General features: G+C 50.4%; 2 protein-coding genes across 3 annotated transcripts in view; one reads left to right on the top strand and one right to left on the bottom strand.

Annotated features, from left to right (window-relative positions):
• Positions 1–22024, top strand: part of GALNT18 (polypeptide N-acetylgalactosaminyltransferase 18) — a 507876-nt gene that overhangs the window by 103432 nt on the left and 382420 nt on the right. The gene's annotated exons all lie outside the window — the stretch shown is intronic.
• On the bottom strand, positions 2185–21813 carry LYVE1 (lymphatic vessel endothelial hyaluronan receptor 1). Of its 2 annotated transcripts, none has more exons than XM_040410372.1 (6): positions 21597–21813; positions 8731–8902; positions 8469–8611; positions 7519–7857; positions 6912–6990; positions 2185–2653 (listed from the first exon to the last, which is right to left on the bottom strand). In XM_040410372.1, the coding sequence occupies exons 1-6, from the start codon at positions 21754–21756 to the stop codon at positions 2476–2478; spliced, it is 1071 nt and encodes a 356-aa protein (XP_040266306.1). In that variant the 5' UTR covers positions 21757–21813; the 3' UTR covers positions 2185–2475. The 2 variants fall into 2 exon arrangements, with proteins under 2 accessions (XP_040266306.1, XP_040266307.1); XM_040410373.1 differs by having other exon boundaries at positions 2531–2653; positions 6908–6990.

The raw sequence follows: 22024 nt of genomic DNA, 5'->3' as shown, positions 1-22024 counted from the left end.
ATGCACTGGAACAATATAAATATGATTGCAGAAGTCTTCACACCCTGAATATGGGGGTCCCTCAGTCAGCCCCCTTGTATTTTTGCACTGCAGACCTGAGCCCTACATGGACCCCCTCCCCCTCAGATGGCAGATGTTTGGGGAAAGGATTTCTCCATCGATACATAGATGATCTGCTCCTTATTTGGGGACGTGTTACCTGCAGAGCTGACACGTATGATGTATGCTTTCTGCACCTCAGATTAACCGGCCTTCCAAACAGACTAGTCTGTACAGAGAACCTGCAGGCAATGCCATTCTGCATGCTATCCGCCACCACCCTATCCCTACTATTAAAGGGATACCTGTCGGGGAATTTGTGCGTGCACGCAGAAATTGTGGCACGGAATCCGCTTTCTGAAAGGATCGGCAGATCATTAGCTCCCGAGGCTATCCGCAGCGGAGGTTACAACCAGCACTGAATTAATGGGAGCATTCCCAGTCAGAATATAAACAAAAGCCAAGATGGACGTTAGACAAACCAGTACACTGAATGGTAATCCGAGGGGACAAAGGGGGGGGGGCGTTTACCGCCGGCATTAGAAGTTGTTTGCCTATATTATATGAATAGTCTCCAGGCATTAACCCTTGCCAGTTCCCTTTCTCCTTCCTTGTTTGCACGTCCGTGCAGAACGTGCAGCCATCTGCTTGCAACCAAACCTTTCCAAAATGCCGATCCCTCAGTGACTTTGCCAATAAAAACTTATATCATCTGACACAGCTCGGGCGTAATCTGCGTCCTTCAATGTACGGCCTGCGACCTGGTGTATGTCCGCAGCGCTTCACGCAGATTGAAAAACAGAATTTTGGAGCATTTGAAATATATTTCGAGTCCTGCTGCTTTGAATGTGTCCAATGCGGCAAAACATTTTATCCACACGCAGTCGCAGGGCGAATTCATTCCGTGCCATTGAGAAAGTCACTGCTCCCCCCGGAGGGAGAGACCGTTTCACTACGAGAAGCTGACTGGACCTTTAGGCTGGGTTCACACGAGCGCGGCGGATCGGCTCCGGATGCGTTCAGTGAAACTCGCACCATTCTGCAAGCAAGTTCAGTCAGTTTTTTCTGCAATTGCGTTTTTCACACGCGTGATAAAAAACGGAAGGTTTACAAACAACATCTCCCAGCAACCATCAGTGAAAGACGCATCGCACCCGCACTTGCTTCCGGATGCGATACGTTTTTCACTGAAGCCCTATTAACTTCTATGGGGCCAGGGCTGCGTGAAAAACGCAGAATATACAACAAGCTGAGATTTTCACGTAACGCAGAACTTATGCGTGAAAAAAATATATGAGTGGGTCCGGATTTAGTGCGGCTGCTATGGGTTCGTTTCACGCATTGCACCCGCACAGAAAACTGGCTTGTGTGAAAGGGGCCTTAGGCTTAGTACTAGGTGCCCACAGGTGGCGGCTGTCAAGCTTAACGCCATTGTACATTGTGGACTCCGCTGTATTTATTTAATTTTATTCCAATTTTGCAATTGTGGTGTTTGTCTTTATTCACATTGTGCGTTTTTTCTTTTAAATACATGTTTCTCCATCGTGAGTCGGGGGGTGCGGGTGCGGTTTGTCAGCAAGTGTGATCTTAGGTTAGGTTTTGCGTTATGGCCGCGTTGCCCTGACACCAACCTTTATAACCTACATGTGACTTTTATAACAGGTGGTTTGATGGGGGGGGGGGGGGATGCTTTTGATCTTGCATTTCCACCCCCTACTTCCTGTGGGGGTTGGGGTTGTTGGTGGGACTTGAAATTTCCCTATTCCAACATCCATCTGAGTTAGGGTTAAGGACGCGCAGACTACCGCATGGTTAAGGACTGGTCTGCACATGGATCTACTGACAAACACTACAGCGCCTGATCCTCCGGGAATGTAAGCTGGAGGTACTGCACACTTTACATACGGATCGTCATCAAACAGAACCACCCCCCCCCCCCCCATCAACATTATATTACTGTAGTCCCCCTTTAATTCTTCGGTATGACTTAAAAAACACGAAAGGTGCTTGCAGTTGGTGATTGGGACCATTCACTGTTTACATAGAGAGTGTATAAACCTGACCTCGTTCTGCTGATGAGTTTTGTTACAATGTGTCAGTGCAGGTCAGGAGGCTGTGCTGCAGTGTGTGAGTCGGACGCGGCCGCCAACATCGCCTCCATCATATTCTCAGTATGTATATTCATTAGGGATCAGGGGCGTGTCCTGGGGATGCAATGGTAACAGGAAGTGACATCACAGGAGCAGTAGTGTACGGTGTAATCCAGTGCTGTTACTGAGACAATAATTTATAGGGGGACCTCCCTGCCCATCCCCCGTCTTCTGGGTCTGCGGTGGGGTTTATACTGATGAATGTAATCATTGGAGCCTCAGTTTGTTCTTTTTGGCGCGGCGGGCGCGGTGCCCAGTGGGCGAGCAGTTTATCTCTCCGCTGATATTACACCTCCGCCTCGATGGAGTTTCCTGTAGGTTTCCACGGGCTCTCTGTCTCTTTTCCATTCGGGGGACGCTCTTCCTCTTTCGTGTTTTCAGCGCCCGACGTGTCTTTGAACACCTTGGCCTCCACGCATTCCTTCTGATTTTTCTTCTTGGTGAAGAGTAAATGAGTTTTGTATCTGAGGAGAGAAACAAACGTGAATGAAACAGCGTCACCTGCTGGGGAGCGCGCTGTGTGAACACGAGCAAACCTCAGCACCCATTAACGTCCTGAAATAACTGGAGGGGCGAAACAGCTTCACCTGCTGGGGAGCGCGCTGTGTGAACACGACCAAACCTCGGCACCCATTAACGTCCTGAAATAACTGGAGGGGCGAAACAGCTTCACCTGCTGGGGAGCGCGCTGTGTGAACACGACCAAACCTCGGCACCCATTAACGTCCTGAAATAACTGGAGGGGCGAAACAGCTTCACCTGCTGGGGAGCGCGCTGTGTGAACACGACCAAACCTCGGCACCCATTAACGTCCTGAAATAACTGGAGGGGCGAAACAGCTTCACCTGCTGGGGAGCGCGCTGTGTGAACACGACCAAACCTCAGCACCCATTAACGTCCTGAAATAACTGGAGGGGCGAAACAGCTTCACCTGCTGGGGAGCGCGCTGTGTGAACACGACCAAACCTCGGCACCCATTAACGTCCTGAAATAACTGGAGGGGCGAAACAGCTTCACCTGCTGGGGAGCGCGCTGTGTGAACACGACCAAACCTCGGCACCCATTAACGTCCTGAAATAACTGGAGGGGCGAAAAAGCTTCACCTGCTGGGGAGCGCGCTGTGTGAACACGACCAAACCTCGGCACCCATTAACGTCCTGAAATAACTGGAGGGGCGAAACAGCGTCACCTGCTGGGGAGCGCGCTGTGTGAACACGACCAAACCTCGGCACCCATTAACGTCCTGAAATAACTGGAGGGGCGAAACAGCTTCACCTGCTGGGGAGCGCGCTGTGTGAACACGACCAAACCGCGGCACCCATTAACGTCCTGAAATAACTGGAGGGGCGAAACAGCTTCACCTGCTGGGGAGCGCGCTGTGTGAACACGACCAAACCTCGGCACCCATTAACGTCCTGAAATAACTGGAGGGGCGAAAAAGCTTCACCTGCTGGGGAGCGCGCTGTGTGAACACGACCAAACCTCGGCACCCATTAACGTCCTGAAATAACTGGAGGGGCGAAACAGCTTCACCTGCTGGGGAGCGCGCTGTGTGAACACGACCAAACCTCGGCACCCATTAACGTCCTGAAATAACTGGAGGGGCGAAACAGCTTCACCTGCTGGGGAGCGCGCTGTGTGAACACGAGCAAACCTCAGCACCCATTAACGTCCTGAAATAACTGGAGGGGCGAAACAGCTTCACCTGCTGGGGAGCGCGCTGTGTGAACACGACCAAACCTCAGCACCCATTAACGTCCTGAAATAACTGGAGGGGCGAAACAGTTTCACCTGCTGGGGAGCGCGCTGTGTGAACACGAGCAAACCTCAGCACCCATTAACGTCCTGAAATAACTGGAGGGGCGAAACAGCTTCACCTGCTGGGGAGCGCGCTGTGTGAACACGACCAAACCTCGGCACCCATTAACGTCCTGAAATAACTGGAGGGGCGAAACAGCTTCACCTGCTGGGGAGCGCGCTGTGTGAACACGACCAAACCTCGGCACCCATTAACATCCTGAAATAACTGGAGGGGCGAAACAGCTTCACCTGCTGGGGAGCGCGCTGTGTGAACACGAGCAAACCTCGGCACCCATTAACATCCTGAAATAACTGGAGGGGCGAAACAGCTTCACCTGCTGGGGAGCGCGCTGTGTGAACACGACCAAACCTCGGCACCCATTAACGTCCTGAAATAACTGGAGGGGCGAAACAGCTTCACCTGCTGGGGAGCGCGCTGTGTGAACACGACCAAACCTCGGCACCCATTAACATCCTGAAATAACTGGAGGGGCGAAACAGCTTCACCTGCTGGGGAGCGCGCTGTGTGAACACGACCAAACCTCGGCACCCATTAACGTCCTGAAATAACTGGAGGGGCGAAACAGCTTCACCTGCTGGGGAGCGCGCTGTGTGAACACGACCAAACCTCGGCACCCATTAATGTCATGAAATAACTGGAGGGGCGAAACAGCTTCACCTGCTGGGGAGCGCGCTGTGTGAACACAACCAAACCTCAGCACCCATTACCGTCCTGAAATAACTGGAGGGGCGAAACAGCTTCACCTGCTGGGGAGCGCGCTGCGTGAACACGACCAAACCTCAGCACCCATTAACGTCCTGAAATAACTGGAGGGGCGAAACAGCTTCACCTGCTGGGGAGCGCGCTGCGTGAACACGACCAAACCTCGTCACCCATTAATTTCCTGAAATAACTGGAGGGGCGAAACAGCTTCACCTGCTGGGGAGCGCGCTGTGTGAACACGACCAAACCTCGGCACCCATTAACGTCCTGAAATAACTGGAGGGGCGAAACAGCTTCACCTGCTGGGGAGCGCGCTGTGTGAACACGACCAAACCTCGGCACCCATTAACGTCCTGAAATAACTGGAGGGGCGAAACAGCTTCACCTGCTGGGGAGCGCGCTGTGTGAACACGACCAAACCTCGGCACCCATTAACATCCTGAAATAACTGGAGGGGCGAAACAGCTTCACCTGCTGGGGAGCGCGCTGTGTGAACACGAGCAAACCTCGGCACCCATTAACATCCTGAAATAACTGGAGGGGCGAAACAGCTTCACCTGCTGGGGAGCGCGCTGTGTGAACACGACCAAACCTAGGCACCCATTAACGTCCTGAAATAACTGGAGGGGCGAAACAGCTTCACCTGCTGGGGAGCGCGCTGTGTGAACACGACCAAACCTCGGCACCCATTAACGTCCTGAAATAACTGGAGGGGCGAAACAGCTTCACCTGCTGGGGAGCGCGCTGTGTGAACACGACCAAACCTCGGCACCCATTAACATCCTGAAATAACTGGAGGGGCGAAACAGCTTCACCTGCTGGGGAGCGCGCTGTGTGAACACGACCAAACCTCGGCACCCATTAACGTCCTGAAATAACTGGAGGGGCGAAACAGCTTCACCTGCTGGGGAGCGCGCTGTGTGAACACGACCAAACCTCGGCACCCATTAATGTCATGAAATAACTGGAGGGGCGAAACAGCTTCACCTGCTGGGGAGCGCGCTGTGTGAACACGACCAAACCTCAGCACCCATTAACGTCCTGAAATAACTGGAGGGGCGAAACAGCTTCACCTGCTGGGGAGCGCGCTGCGTGAACACGACCAAACCTCAGCACCCATTAACGTCCTGAAATAACTGGAGGGGTGAAACAGCTTCACCTGCTGGGGAGCGCGCTGTGTGAACACGACCAAACCTCGGCACCCATTAACGTCCTGAAATAACTGGAGGGGCGAAACAGCTTCACCTGCTGGGGAGCGCGCTGTGTGAACACGACCAAACCTCGGCACCCATTAACATCCTGAAATAACTGGAGGGGCGAAACAGCTTCACCTGCTGGGGAGCGCGCTGTGTGAACACGACCAAACCTCGGCACCCATTAACGTCTTGAAATAACTGGAGGGGCTGCCACTGATACACTGCTCCAAATCCCCCGCATCCTAGCCAGTGACGTGATACAATTCTGGCCACCACCAGGGTGAGATCAGGAGCTTATTGGTGTGAATTCATTTAGGGATCTGGGGTCTGTTCTGGGGGTCTCGGTCAGGGATGTAAGTGAGGGGTCTGGGGTGTGCTTTCATCTAGGGGTCTTATCGGGGCTCTTTCTTAGTCTTTACACGTGGCCTCCATAACATTCCCATTCAAACTTCAGAAATCTCCATTGGAGCAGCTCTACAGGGACGAGCGCCGTCCACTACAATGCTGATGGCGATGGAGGTGCAGCAAACCGGCGGGGTGACGAACCAGCAGCTACAGAGCACTCGGGGCAGGCATCACTTAAAGGGGTTCTCCGCTTTTTACTATTGATGACCCCCACCGATCAGCTGTTTGCAGAGAAGGCAGCGCTCGTTCTCTACTCCGTTTTCCTGCACTGACGAGCAGTGCAGTTACAGTATGGTGTCCACATTCACTTCTATGGACGGCTCTGTAGTGATCACTTCAACAGACAGCTGTCTCATAGAAGTGAATGTGGACGCCATACTGTAACTGCACTGCTCGTCACTGCAATTACCGCGGGGAGCAGACAACGAACGCTGCCTTCTCTGCAAACAGCTGATGGTCGGGGAGCCGGGGGTCAGAGCCCCCCTTTAATAGAAGTTTATGGTCTGGGGTCTGACCCTCAGGACTGAGGCTGGGAACCGTCCTGGGGGATGTCGGGGCAATTTGTGCCAAGTGATTTTAGAAAATGGTTCAACTTACTTTTTGATATAGCAAACGGCGAGGACCACGGCCGCTATAAAGAACAGCAGCGCCAGAATGAGCAGCGTCGTCGGAACTCCTGTGTACGATAGGAAAACCTTGTTAATCCAGCACCTGATCTGCTGCGGGTCTTCTGCTCCAAACACATCTAGAGCTGCATGCTAGTTTTGCTGGTTTCATGTTACTATAAAGCAATGCATTGTGGGAGCTCTGATACTAGATCACATGACTGACAGCTGCTGGAGACAATGCAGCTGTAAAACAGCTAAACGCAGCTCTGGAGGTGACTGGAGTAGAAGATTAAGGAAAGTGAAGCATTGGAAATGTTCTTAAATGTTACAGAGCAGGTAAATGGGTCGCACAGGATTAGAAAATCATGGCTTCTTTCTTCTTGAAACAGCGCCACACCTCTCCACAGGTGGTGTCCGGTATTACAGCTCTGCTTAATTGAAGCTGCAGTACCATATCCGACCTGTAGACAGTTGTGGCACTGTTTTTGGATGAAAGCAGCCAGATTTTTGTAACCTTGGACAATCCCTTTAAGACAGGCTGTTATATTTCTGCACATCAGCATGACGCGAGGGTACAGCCCTGAAGGTTCGGGTACCTCCAAATACGACTCTCTCGGTTTTTTGAGCCATCTGGTTCTCCTGCTTGTTGGGTGGTTCAGTGTCCGCCACTGGCGTTGGCTCTATCGTGGTGGACCGCGGCGTCATCGCTGGTGTCGTCAGTGTTGTGGTCAATGATGTCGTCAAGTCTTTGGTTGTCATTGTCGTCACGTGCGGCCTGGACGCCAGTGCTGCCGTCGTCTGCGTGTCCGCTTCTAGACTGGTGGATTCCGTTTCTGGGCGGCTTGATGCCGTGGTGGCTCTGGACGTTGGCACCACTGCGGTGCTCGGGGTTTGTGTCACCATCAGTCCCGGCTTGCAGGAATTGATGCGGACGTCTGAAATAAACAATGAGGAATTGAATGGAAAGGGTGGCACTAAGTGAGTGGCAGCTCCATGGTGGTGCCCTTTACCTTAATGTCTGACTTCAGATCAGTGGTAGTCCTGCCTAATCTCAGACCCGCTGCCTAACAACCACATGGACCCTTAGGCGGTGATTGCTACAACGTATCTCTAACAACCAACCTATGTGCTGTCTCCTCTTTCTTCCTGCGCCCTCTGTAGGAAATAAGGGGGTATAACCAGCGCCTGGTTCCTCTCTCATCAACCTAAGCTGGACCCCATGCACCCCCAGAAGCTGCAGTGACGCCCTCCCTTGAAGAGAAATCTTTCAATACTTTTTGAGGAGGCAGGTAACTTCTCACCAGCCCTGGTCCTTGGAGAACCATCGTTCAGACTGTGGGTCAGCTCAATGGATTCCTCTTCAGTGGGGCCATAGGGCGGTATAATGTCCATGAGATTATAGGCAGATGGTGGCCACCGTAGGGTCACATGTAGAGGGTGGTCATGGACATCAGAGGTGGCCATGTATCTAAAGGTAAAGGGGGTCTCTTGACCTTGCACCCCCCTTCCATACTGAACCCCTATAATACAAGTCCAGTTTACTCACCGGAGGCATTGAAGCAGTAGGCGCTGAAGACGACTCTGTGGAGTTCCACCTTCCAGGTTATGATCCCGGTTTTGTTTCTGCCACAGTTTTCGTTGTTTTGGATCCGTGGAATCACCCCAGCTTTTTCCAATACCCATCCAAAGCTGCAGAGAATGGAGAAAGTGTCAGTCTTTACTGTAGCTCTCTGGAGTTCTATTCATGAATTTAGGATGAACAGTGTATAGCTACAGAATATGGATTGACAGGGCGACCTAGGACTTACCTGCACGTCTCATATCCGTATCCCTTGGCCTTCTCCACCTGAGCCTCGCTGGCAAGCTGTAGCCCCAGCGCCTGGCACGCATCTTCCGCCATCGTAAAGTTAAATTTCTTGGAGCGGTCTTGATTCTCCACCAGAACCACGCCGGCTATTCTGCATTTTGATTGTGTAAGTTCTGGAAGGCACAGAATGATTAATGAAGGTGTACAGCATGTGACGGGTTAAAAGCGATCACTAGGATTGTGTCATCACGGGGTTAACAGAGCGGTGCAAGTATTTCGTTTTCTGAACAGAGCTGAACCCTAACCCTGAATAACCCTCATCCCTGGACTCCAAACCGATCCATGTTCCCTGCACTGATACATTGCAGCAAACCATCAGGACTGGAGAGATCGGAGCTCCCGATGTATTGTCTAGACCAGAGGCAAATCCTCAGATCTGAAATGTTCCCATTCACTGACAGCAAGCAGAACTCTTGAAAGTAGTGGGAAATTGCAATACAAAGTATATTGGAAAGCTGCAGAACCGTTCATTTCACAATTTATGTCAAATGGGAAAAACTGTAGCTGGAGATGTTGCTTAAACAGCAATTCCCTACGATATAATGATGTCTTGTCTCATGATTGTGGAGCTGCGTATCTGTAAATCCTCTCTGCCCCGCATGTGCCCCTCGGGCTTCATAGAGCTGTGTCCTTGGTCTCCTGGGCACCTTCCCAGGCATCATCGCACCATGGCACCCTTCTTCTATGGATCTATATACAGTATGAAGTGCATCAGGCTTCATAGAGCTGTGTCCTTGGTCTCCTGGGCACCTTCCCAGGCATCGCACCATGGCACCCATCTTCTATGGATCTATATACAGTATGAAGTGCATCAGGCTTTATAGAGCTGTGTCCTTGGTCTCCTGGGCACCTTCCCAGGCATCGCACCATGGCACCCTTCTTTTATGGATCTATATACAGTATGAAGTGCATCAGGCTTCATAGAGCTATGTCCTTGGTCTCCTGGGCACCTTCCCAGGCATCGCACCATGGCACCCTTCTTCTATGGATCTATATACAGTATGAAGTGCATCAGGCTTCATAGAGCTGTGTCCTTGGTCTCCTGGGCACCTTCCCAGGCATCGCACCATGGCACCCTTCTTCTATGGATCTATATACAGTATGAAGTGCATCAGGCTTCATAGAGCTGTGTCCTTGGTCTCCTGGGCACCTTCCCAGGCATCGCACCATGGCACCCTTCTTCTATGGATCTATATACAGTATGAAGTGCATCACGCTTCATAGAGCTGTGTCCTTGGTCTCCTGGGCACCTTCCCAGGCATCGCACCATGGCACCCTTCTTCTATGGATCTATATACAGTATGAAGTGCATCAGGCTTCATAGAGCTGTGTCCTTGGTCTCCTGGGCACCTTCCCAGGCATCGCACCATGGCACCCTTCTTCTATGGATCTATATACAGTATGAAGTGCATCAGGGTTCATAGAGCTGTGTCCTTGATCTCCTGGGCACCTTCTCAGGCATCGCACCATGGCACCCTTCTTCTATGGATCTATATACAGTATGAAGTGCATCAGGCTTCATAGAGCTGTGTCCTTGGTCTCCTGGGCACCTTCCCAGGCATCGCACCATGGCACCCTTCTTCTATGGATCTATATACAGTATGAAGTGCATCAGGCTTCATAGAGCTGTGTCCTTGGTCTCCTGGGCACCTTCCCAGGCATGGCACCATGGCACCCTTCTTTTATGGATCTATATACAGTATGAAGTGCATCAGACTTCATAGAGCTGTGTCCTTGGTCTCCTGGGCACCTTCCCAGGCATCGCACCATGGCACCCTTCTTCTATGGATCTATATACAGTATGAAGTGCATCAGGCTTCATAGAGCTGTGTCCTTGGTCTCCTGGGCACCTTCCCAGGCATCGCAGCATGGCACCCTTCTTCTATGGATCTATATACAGTATGAAGTGCATCTGGCTTCATAGAGCTGTGTCCTTGGTCTCCTGGGCACCTTCCCAGGCATCGCACCATGGCACCCTTCTTCTATGGATCTATATACAGTATGAAGTGCATCAGGCTTCATAGAGCTGTGTCCTTGGTCTCCTGGGCACCTTCCCAGGCATCGCACCATGGCACCCTTCTTCTATGGATCTATATACAGTATGAAGTGCATCAGGCTTCATAGAGCTGTGTCCTTGGTCTCCTGGGCACCTTCCCAGGCATCGCACCATGGCACCCTTCTTCTATGGATCTATATATAGTATGAAGTGCATCAGGCTTCATAGAGCTGTGTCCTTGGTCTCCTGGGCACCTTCCCAGGCATCGCACCATGGCACCCTTCTTCTATGGATCTATATACAGTATGAAGTGCATCAGGCTTCATAGAGCTGTGTCCTTGGTCTCCTGGGCACCTTCCCAGGCATCATCGCACCATGGCACCCTTCTTCTATGGATCTATATACAGTATGAAGTGCATCAGGCTTCATAGAGCTGTGTCCTTGGTCTCCTGGGCACCTTCCCAGGCATCGCACCATGGCACCCTTCTTCTATGGATCTATATACAGTATGAAGTGCATCAGGCTTTATAGAGCTGTGTCCTTGGTCTCCTGGGCACCTTCCCAGGCATCGCACCATGGCACCCTTCTTTTATGGATCTATATACAGTATGAAGTGCATCAGGCTTCATAGAGCTATGTCCTTGGTCTCCTGGGCACCTTCCCAGGCATCGCACCATGGCACCCTTCTTCTATGGATCTATATACAGTATGAAGTGCATCTGGCTTCATAGAGCTGTGTCCTTGGTCTCCTGGGCACCTTCCCAGGCATCGCACCATGGCACCCTTCTTCTATGGATCTATATACAGTATGAAGTGCATCAGGCTTCATAGAGCTGTGTCCTTGGTCTCCTGGGCACCTTCCCAGGCATCATCGCACCATGGCACCCTTCTTTTATGGATCTATATACAGTATGAAGTGCATCAGACTTCATAGAGCTGTGTCCTTGGTCTCCTGGGCACCTTCCCAGGCATCGCAGCATGGCACCCTTCTTCTATGGATCTATATACAGTATGAAGTGCATCTGGCTTCATAGAGCTGTGTCCTTGGTCTCCTGGGCACCTTCCCAGGCATCGCACCATGGCACCCTTCTTCTATGGATCTATATACAGTATGAAGTGCATCAGGCTTCATAGAGCTGTGTCCTTGGTCTCCTGGGCACCTTCCCAGGCATCGCACCATGGCACCCTTCTTCTATGGATCTATATACAGTATGAAGTGCATCAGGCTTTATAGAGCTGTGTCCTTGGTCTCCTGGGCACCTTCCCAGGCATCGCACCATGGCACCCTTCTTCTATGGATCTATATACAGTATGAAGTGCATCAGGCTTCATAGAGCTGTGTCCTTGGTCTCCTGGGCACCTTCCCAGGCATCGCACCATGGCACCCTTCTTCTATGGATCTATATACAGTATGAAGTGCATCAGGCTTCATAGAGCTGTATCCTTGGTCTCCTGGGCACCTTCCCAGGCATCGCACCATGGCACCCTTCTTCTATGGATCTATATACAGTATGAAGTGCATCAGGCTTCATAGAGCTGTGTCCTTGGTCTCCTGGGCACCTTCCCAGGCATCATCGCACCATGGCACCCTTCTTCTATGGATCTATATACAGTATGAAGTGCATCAGGCTTCATAGAGCTGTGTCCTTGGTCTCCTGGGCACCTTCCCAGGCATCGCACCATAGCACCCTTCTTCTATGGATCTATATACAGTATGAAGTGCATCAGGCTTCATAGAGCTGTGTCCTTGGTCTCCTGGGCACCTTCCCAGGCATCATCGCACCATGGCACCCTTCTTCTATGGATCTATATACAGTATGAAGTGCATCAGGCTTCATAGAGCTGTGTCCTTGGTCTCCTGGGCACCTTCCCAGGCATCGCACCATGGCACCCTTCTTCTATGGATCTATATACAGTGTGAAGTGCATCAGGCTTCATAGAGCTGTGTCCTTGGTCTCCTGGGCACCTTCCCAGCCATCGCACCATGGCACCCTTCTTCTATGGATCTATATACAGTATGAAGTGCATCAGGCTTCATAGAGCTGTGTCCTTGGTCTCCTGGGCACCTTCCCAGGCATCGCACCATGGCATCCTTCTTCTATGGATCTATATACAGTATGAAGTGCATCAGGCTTCATAGAGCTGTGTCCTTGGTCTCCTGGGCACCTTCCCAGGCATCGCACCATGGCACCCTTCTTTTATGGATCTATATACAGTATGAAGTGCATCAGACTTCATAGAGCTGTGTCCTTGGTCTCCTGGGCACCTTCCCAGGCATCGCACCATGGCACCCTTCTTCTATGGATCTATATACAGTATGAAGTGCATCAGGCTTCATAGAGCTGTGTCCTTGGTCTCCTGGGCACCTTCCCAGGCATCGCACCATGGCACCCTTCTTCTATGGATCTATATACAGTATGAAGTGCATCAGGCTTCATAGAGCTGTGTCCTTGGTCTCCTGGGCACCTTCCCAGGCATCGCACCATGGCATCCTTCTTCTATGGATCTATATACAGTATGAAGTGCATCAGACTTCATAGAGCTGTGTCCTTGGTCTCCTGGGCACCTTCCCAGGCATCGCACCATGGCACCCTTCTTCTATGGATCTATATACAGTATGAAGTGCATCAGGCTTCATAGAGCTGTGTCCTTGGTCTCCTGGGCACCTTCCCAGGCATCGCACCATGGCACCCTTCTTCTATGGATCTATATACAGTATGAAGTGCATCAGGCTTCATAGAGCTGTGTCCTTGGTCTCCTGGGCACCTTCCCAGGCATCGCACCATGGCATCCTTCTTCTATGGATCTATATACAGTATGAAGTGCATCAGACTTCATAGAGCTGTGTCCTTGGTCTCCTGGGCACCTTCTCACCCTACAAGCCTAATAAGACTATTACTGGACCAGCCTGTTGGTTTTCACAGTCGTGACTCCTGGCGAGGTGACCTGTGTGGAGTCATCGTCTGCGAAGAGTACCAGGCAGGGGATGGAGACGAGAACAATCGCCGATCGCCCTCAGGGGGGCGGTTAATTCGTTATCCTGCCGATCCGCTCAGAAAATCCTCACATTCACTCTGATTCGGCAACAAAAGTCCAGAGTGGAGACAGGAATCCTCCATAAAAGCACTGGATATTGGTTTTTATGGCACAGTGTGCAAACTACTACTACTCCCAACATGTCCTGACCACTGGACATGTGCCCATCAAACAATTCTTCTATAATTTATACATAGAACACTACAACCCCTAACATGACCATAATACTATTCTATTATACTCTATACATAGAGAACTACAACACCCAACATAACCCGACTGCAGGACATCACCATAATACAATTCTATCATACTGTATACATAGAGAACTACAACTCCCAACATAACCCAACCACAGAACATAATCATAATACAACTCTACTGTATATACAGTGGATATAAAAAGTCTACACGCCCCTGTATAAATGTCAGGAGTCTGTGATGAAAGATAAATCATTTCAGAACTTTTTCCCCCTTTAATGTGACCTATAAACTGTACAACTCAATGGAAAGACAAACGGAAATCTTTTAGGTGGAGGGAAGAAAACAAATATAAAATTAAAATAATGCGGTTGCATAAGTGTGCACACCCTTAATCTAATACTTGGTTGAAGCCCCTTTTGATGTTATTCCAGCACTCAGTCTTTTTGGGTCTGAGTCTATCAGCATGGGCACATTTTGACTCTTCTTTGTAGAAACCCTCCAAATCTGTCAGATTGCGAGGGCATCTCCTGGGCACAGCCCTCTTCAGATCACCCCACAGATTGCGAGGGCATCTCTTGGGCACAGCCCTCTTTAGATCACCCACAGATTGCGAGGGCATCTCCTGGGCACAGCCCTCTTCAGATCACCCACAGATTGTGAGGGCATCTCCTGGGCACAGCCCTCTTCAGATCACCCCACAGATTGTGAGGGCATCTCCTGGGCACGGCCCTCTTCAGATCACCCCACAGATTGCGAGGGCATCTCCTGGGCACAGCTCTCTTCAGATCACCCCACAGACTGCGAGGGCATCTGCTGGGCACGGCCCTCTTCAGATCACCCCACAGATTGCGAGGGCATCTCCTGGGCACAGCCCTCTTCAGATCACCCCACAGATTGCGAGGGCATCTCCTGGGCACAGCCCTCTTCAGATCACCCCACAGATTGCGAGGGCATCTCCTGGGCACAGCCCTCTTCAGATCACCCCACAGATTGCGAGGGCATCTCCTGGGCACGGCCCTCTTCAGATCACTCCATAGACTGCGAGGGCATCTCCTGGGCACAGCCCTCTTTAGATCACCCACAGATTGCGAGGGCATCTCCTGGGCACGGCCCTCTTCAGATCACTCCATAGACTGCGAGGGCATCTCCTGGGCACGGCCCTCTTCAGATCACCCCACAGATTGCGGGGGCATCTCCTGGGCACGGCCCTCTTCAGATCACCCCACAGATTGCGAGGGCATCTCCTGGGCAGAGCCCTCTTCAGATCACCCCACAGATTGCGGGGGCATCTCCTGGGCACGGCTCTCTTCAGATCACCCCGCAGATTGCGAGGGCATCTCCTGGGCACAGCCCTCTTCAGATCACCCCATAGATTGCGAGGGCATCTCCTGGGCACAGCCCTCTTCAGATCACCCCACAGATTGCGAGGGCATCTCCTGGGCACAGCCCTCTTCAGATCACCCCACAGATTGCGGGGGCATCTCCTGGGCACGGCCCTCTTCAGATCACCCCACAGATTGCGAGGGCATCTCCTGGGCACAGCCCTCTTTAGATCACCCACAGATTGCGAGGGCATCTCCTGGGCACAGCCCTCTTCAGATCACCCACAGATTGTGAGGGCATCTCCTGGGCACAGCCCTCTTCAGATCACCCCACAGATTGTGAGGGCATCTCCTGGGCACGGCCCTCTTCAGATCACCCCACAGATTGCGAGGGCATCTCCTGGGCACGGCCCTCTTCAGATCACCCCACAGACTGCGAGGGCATCTCCTGGGCACAGCCCTCTTCAGATCACCCCACAGATTGCGAGGGCATCTCCTGGGCACAGCCCTCTTCAGATCACCCTACAGATTGCGAGGGCATCTCCTGGGCACAGCCCTCTTCAGATCACCCCACAGATTGTCAATCGGATTCAGGTCTGGGCTCTGGCTGGGCCATTCCAAAGCTTTCATCTTCTTCTGGTGAAGCCATTCCTCGGTTGATTTGGATGTATGCTTTGGGTGGTTGTCCTGCTGAGAGATGAAGTTCCTCTTCATGTTCAGCTTTCTAGCAGAAGCCGGAAGTTTTGGGCCAATATTGACCGGTTTTTGGAACTGTTCAGAATTCCCTCTAGCTTAACTAAGGCCCCAGTGCCAGCTGAAGAAGAACAGCTCTTGGCATGATGCTGCCCCCACCAGGCTTCACTGTGGGGGATGGGGTTCTTCTGGTGATGGGCAGTGTTGTTTTTTGGGCCAAACATATCTTCTGGAATTATGGCCAAAAAGTTCCACCTTGGTCTCATCAGACCATAACACCTTTTCCCACATGCTTCTGGGAGACTTCAGATGTGTTTTTGCAGAATGTCGCCCGCCTTGGATGTTTCTCTTGGTAAGAAGAGGCTTCCGTCTTGCCCCTCTACCCCATAGCCCAGACATATGAAGAATACGGGAGATTGTTGTCACATGGACCACACGGCCAGGACTGGACAGATATTCCTGCAGATCCTGTAATGTTGCTGTCGGCCTCTTGGTCGCCTCCCAGACCAGTTTTCTTCTTGTCTTTTCATCACTTTTTGAGGGACGTCCAGTTCTTGGTGAGGTCCCTGTTCGGCCATATTTCCTCCACTTGATGATGACGGTCTCCACTGTGTTTCATGGTAGATCTAATGCCTTGGACATTCTCTTGTCCCCTTCTCCTGACTGATACCTTCTAACAATGAGGTCCCTCTGATGGAAGTTCTCTGTGGACCATGGCTTCTGCTGTGGGATGCGACTAAGAACATTTCAGGAAAGACCAACTAGAGCAGCTGCACTTTATTTGGGGTTAATCAGAGGCCCTTTACATGACGGCCGGTGTATGCTGACTGCTATCTAACAGGATTCTGGATGTGATTGCTTCATTCTGAACACAGCGACAGCCCCAGTTATAAGTTTGCAACCACATTATTTTAGTTGTTTTTCTTTTCTTCCCTCCACCTAAAAGATTTCCGTTTGTTTTTCCATTGAGTTGTACAGTTTATAGGTCACATTAAAGGGGGAAAAAGTTCTGCAATGGTTTATCTTTGTCTCATTTTTTTACATCACAGAAACCTGACATTTGAACAGGGGCGTGTAGACTTTTTATATCCACTGTATATATAGAGGACACATACAGGGGCGTGTAGACTTTTTATATCCACTGTATATATAGAGGACACATACAGGGGTGTGTAGACTTTTTATATCCACTGTATTTATAGAGGACACATACAGGGGCGTGTAGACTTTTTATATCCACTGTATATATAGAGGACACATACAGGGGCGTGTAGACTTTTTATATCCACTGTATATATAGAGGACACATACAGGGGTGTGTAGACTTTTTATATCCACTGTATATATAGAGGACACATACAGGGGCGTGTAGACTTTTTATATCCACTGTATATATAGAGGACACATACAGGGGCGTATAGACTTTTTATATCCACTGTATATATAGAGGACACATACAGGGGTGTGTAGACTTTTTATATCCACTGTATTTATAGAGGACACATACAGGGGCGTGTAGACTTTTTATATCCACTGTATATATAGAGGACACATACAGGGGCGTGTAGACTTTTTATATCCACTGTATTTATAGAGGACACATACAGGGGCGTGTAGACTTTTTATATCCAACATGGCCTAACTGCAGAACATGATCATAATAAAATTCCATTATACTCAATATATAGAGAACTACAATACCCAACATAACCTGACCACTGAACATGAGATCATTAAAAAATTCTACTATAACACCACACAAAAAACAACAACTTTGTCTTCTACTGGGAAAAAACCATGTGTCCTATACTAAATCGAGTGTGCGGATTACAGATCCGAAGTCAGAATTGTTTTAAATGTTGCTTTGCATAAGTGAATGAAGCACTTGGAAAGCATTGAATAATTTTTAACAGAACAAGTTTTACTCCAACCATTTCCTGATCTACATCAAAGTTTGTGTAGTAAACAGTGTATAAAAATGTAATAGAATAACATTTCAAAAAGTCTTGTTTGTCAGTTTAAAAGTCTGACTTGAGCGAGGCCCAGTGCTGGTAAAAGTGCTTCAGGCTTCTGCTTTTGTGAACGGTCATATTTTCCTGTTGCAAAAACCAGCAGTAGTCGCCATCATGTTGGGATTCCAGCAGCCTTGATACCTGTTCTCCATTGTAGAAATATTTTATGGAACCGCACTACGAGCCCAAACGCATCCCGAGCTGCAAAACGCACTCGCTCTGTCAGATCAGAAGTAGTGTATTTGCCACACATGTAGCAGAAATTGTCTGGATCGTTAACACATTTGTGTTAATCCATCTTAAGTTTCAAAACTGATAGCGCTATAACAGATCACTTTATCCAAATCTGTCCAGCTTGCCTTATATACTTACTGCTGACATCAGCCGGAGGGCGTCCGGACAGGTCTGGTCATGTCCATTGGAATATCTCCAATATAACGCATTAATATTATAACTGAATAGGCTTTGCATGTATAACTTAACCCTATTAGGACCTACATGTACGGCGGAAGTCCAGTCGCCAAACATATAGCCCGCTCGCACGTGCAGCGAGTGCCATAACCGCCGGGTTTCTGCAATTTTAAATAGCAGAGACCCGCGGCACATGTATGTGATCAGCCATAAGGCATACATTTTCTCTTTCAGATGTCGTGGTCAAATGTGACCACGGCATCTGCACAGTCTGGAAGCAGAAGTCGCGCACTTCTGCTCCGGTGACAGGGTTCCCTGGCTGAGATCGTGGAACCTGTTACATTGGTCTAATAGGCTGAAGCCTCAAGCAGGATTCGGTGCCTATTAAATGACTATACATATACAGGCCACCAGGTGGCAGCATTGTATTGGTATAGTGCAAATGAAGTGTTCAATGGGGTCTATATAGACATCAATGAACGCAATAGGCAATCTAATGATTGCCAGTTATTCTCACCCAAGGTGACTTAAAAAAAGTTTAAAAAAAAGTAAGAAAAAGTTTTTGCAAATATAAAAAAAAATAAAAGTTCAAATCACCCCCCTTTCATTAAAATAAAAATTCTTAAAGGGATTCTGTAACCTCCATATGGCCATATACAGCGCTTACGTGGCTCTGTAGCAAAACCTGTACAGGATGGTAACGGTACCTTTCTTCTTTTCTTTAGACTTGCACCAGCAGGAAAATGAAGTTTAATTCATATGCAAAAGAGCGCTCGCGAGTGCCCAGGAGCGGCGTTCAGTGTGTAGGTGCCCAGGGGCGGCGTTCAGTGTGTAGGTGCCCAGGAGTGGCGTTCAGTGTGTAGGTGCCCAGGAGCGGCGTTCAGTGTGTAGGTGCCCAGGGGCGGCGTTCAGTGTGTAGGTGCCCAGGAGCGGCGTTCAGTGTGTAGGTGCCCAGGGGCGGCGTTCAGTGTGTAGGTGCCCAGGAGCGGCGTTCAGTGTGTAGGTTCTCAGGGGCGGCGTTCAGTGTGTAGGTGCCCAGGAGCGGCGTTCAGTGTGTAGGTGCCCAGGAGCGGCGTTCAGTGTGTAGGTGCCCAGGGGCGGCGTTCAGTGTGTAGGTGCCCAGGGGCGGCGTTCAGTGTGTAGGTGCCCAGGAGCGGCGTTCAGTGTGTAGGTGCCCAGGGGCGGCGTTCAGTGTGTAGGTGCCCAGGAGCGGCGTTCAGTGTGTAGGTGCCCAGGGGCGGCGTTCAGTGTGTAGGTGCCCAGGAGCGGCGTTCAGTGTGTAGGTTCTCAGGGGCGGCGTTCAGTGTGTAGGTGCCCAGGAGCGGCGTTCAGTGTGTAGGTGCCCAGGAGCGGCGTTCAGTGTGTAGGTGCCCAGGGGCGGCGTTCAGTGTGTAGGTGCCCAGGGGCGGCGTTCAGTGTGTAGGTGCCCAGGAGCGGCGTTCAGTGTGTAGGTGCCCAGGGGCGGCGTTCAGTGTGTAGGTGCCCAGGAGCGGCGTTCAGTGTGTAGGTGCCCAGGAGCGGCGTTCAGTGTGTAGGTGCCCAGGAGCGGCGTTCAGTGTGTAGGTGCCCAGGGGCGGCGTTCAGTGTGTAGGTGCCCAGGAGCGGCGTTCAGTGTGTAGGTGCCCAGGAGCGGCGTTCAGTGTGTAGGTGCCCAGGGGCGGCGTTCAGTGTGTAGGTGCCCAGGGGCGGCGTTCAGTGTGTAGGCGCCCAGGAGCGGCGTTCAGTGTTTAGGTGCCCAGGGGCGGTGTTCAGTGTGTAGGTGCCCAGGGGCGGCGTTCAGTGTGTAGGTGCCCAGGAGCGGTGTTCAGTGTGTAGGTGCCCAGGAGCGGTGTTCAGTGTGTAGGTGCCCAGGGGCGGCGTTCAGTGTGTAGGTGCCCAGGAGCGGTGTTCAGTGTGTAGGTGCCCAGGGGCGGTGTTCAGTGTGTAGGTGCCCAGGGGCGGCGTTCAGTGTGTAGGTGCCCAGGAGCGGCATTCAGTGTGTAGGTGCCCAGGAGCGGCGTTCAGTGTGTAGGTGCCCAGGAGCGGCGTGGTTTAAAAAGATATTTTTTTTTTTTTCCTCAAAGTTTTTTTTTTTTTTAGTATTAAAATGAAAGAAAAATGATACAAGTGCGGTGTCGTTGTAACCGAACTGACCCGGAGAATGAAGATAACAGGTCAATTTTACCGCATAGTGAACAGTGGGAAAATAAAAATAAAAACCTTTATCAGAATTATGTTTTTTCCCAGTTCTACCCTGTTTGCAATCTACATGATATGCAACTGTAAATGGTGCCATTAGAAAGTATAACTTGTGCCGCAAAAAATAAGCCCTGAATGGAAAAATAAAAAAGTAAGGACTATGGGAAGGCCGGAAAAACGAAAGGGGTTAAAATCTAGACGTTTCATGGAAAATTCCGAGTTCCTATTTGGAATCAGCGCTCATTTTAGCATAAATCACGTTTTTTTCTCTCAGTAGCACAATCATTGTTGCGCAGTATAATTTATCCAAAGAACACTACAACCCCCAACATGATCCAACCACAGGACATGACCATAATACAATTCTATTATACTGTATACATAGAACACTACAACCCCCAACATGATCCAACCACAGGACATGACCATAATACAATTCTATTATACTGTATACATAGGGCACTACAACCCCCAACATGATCCAACCACAGGACATGACCATAATACAATTCTATTATACTGTATACATAGGGCACTACAACTCCTAACATGACCATAATACAATTCTATTATACTGTATACATAGAACACTACAACCCCCAACATAACCTGACCACTGGACATGTGACCACCAAACAATTATTCTATAATTTATACAGAGAACACTACAACCCCTAACATGACCATAATACAATAAAATTATACTCTATACATAGAGAACTACAACCCCCAACAAGCCGCCCACAGTGCGATCCTCTAGAAAGTGTCTGCAGTAATTCAGTTTGGATGCTGTGGTCGTTGAGATGGGGAAGTATCCCTGGGGGCGCCAGTCTGGTACTACCTCCACCATCATCCATACAGCTGTAGACTATTGCTGCATCGTTGGTTACTCTTCTGGTCTAAACCCCCACGACTGCCCCCCCCCCCCCCCCCATTGTGGTATCAGAGTACCTACCACTGACATCTACAGACGAGGCCGACAAATAGTCCCCAAGGACGAGGCACAGGAGCAGGACCCCAAAGTGAGCGGACATCTTCTGGCCGGGGGTCCGCGCTCTGCTGCTGATCCGCTCTGTGTGAAGGAAGGTCCAGGAGAAGAAAGATCTGAACGACATCTCCTGTCACTGCCAGGACAATGGGTGGAAACTCCTGACGTCTGAGCCCCCGATCCACAGCGAGGACAGATGTCTGGAAAACTGCACTAATGCTGAATCAGACGCCACGGAGAACTGAGGAAGCGCGATAACAGCAAAGCGAGGAAGAGAGCGTGTAAATAACGCTGATTTATTACCCCCAGGTCACCTCCACCCCACAAACACCCTACATCCCCTATATGTCTGTAGTATCTGCACTTATACTGCTGCCAGCATATTCTTGTACATA

This window comes from Bufo bufo, chromosome 10 (assembly GCF_905171765.1).
Source record: "Bufo bufo chromosome 10, aBufBuf1.1, whole genome shotgun sequence".
NCBI lineage: Eukaryota > Metazoa > Chordata > Amphibia > Anura > Bufonidae > Bufo > Bufo bufo.
This window is presented reverse-complemented; position numbering and strand designations above follow the sequence as displayed.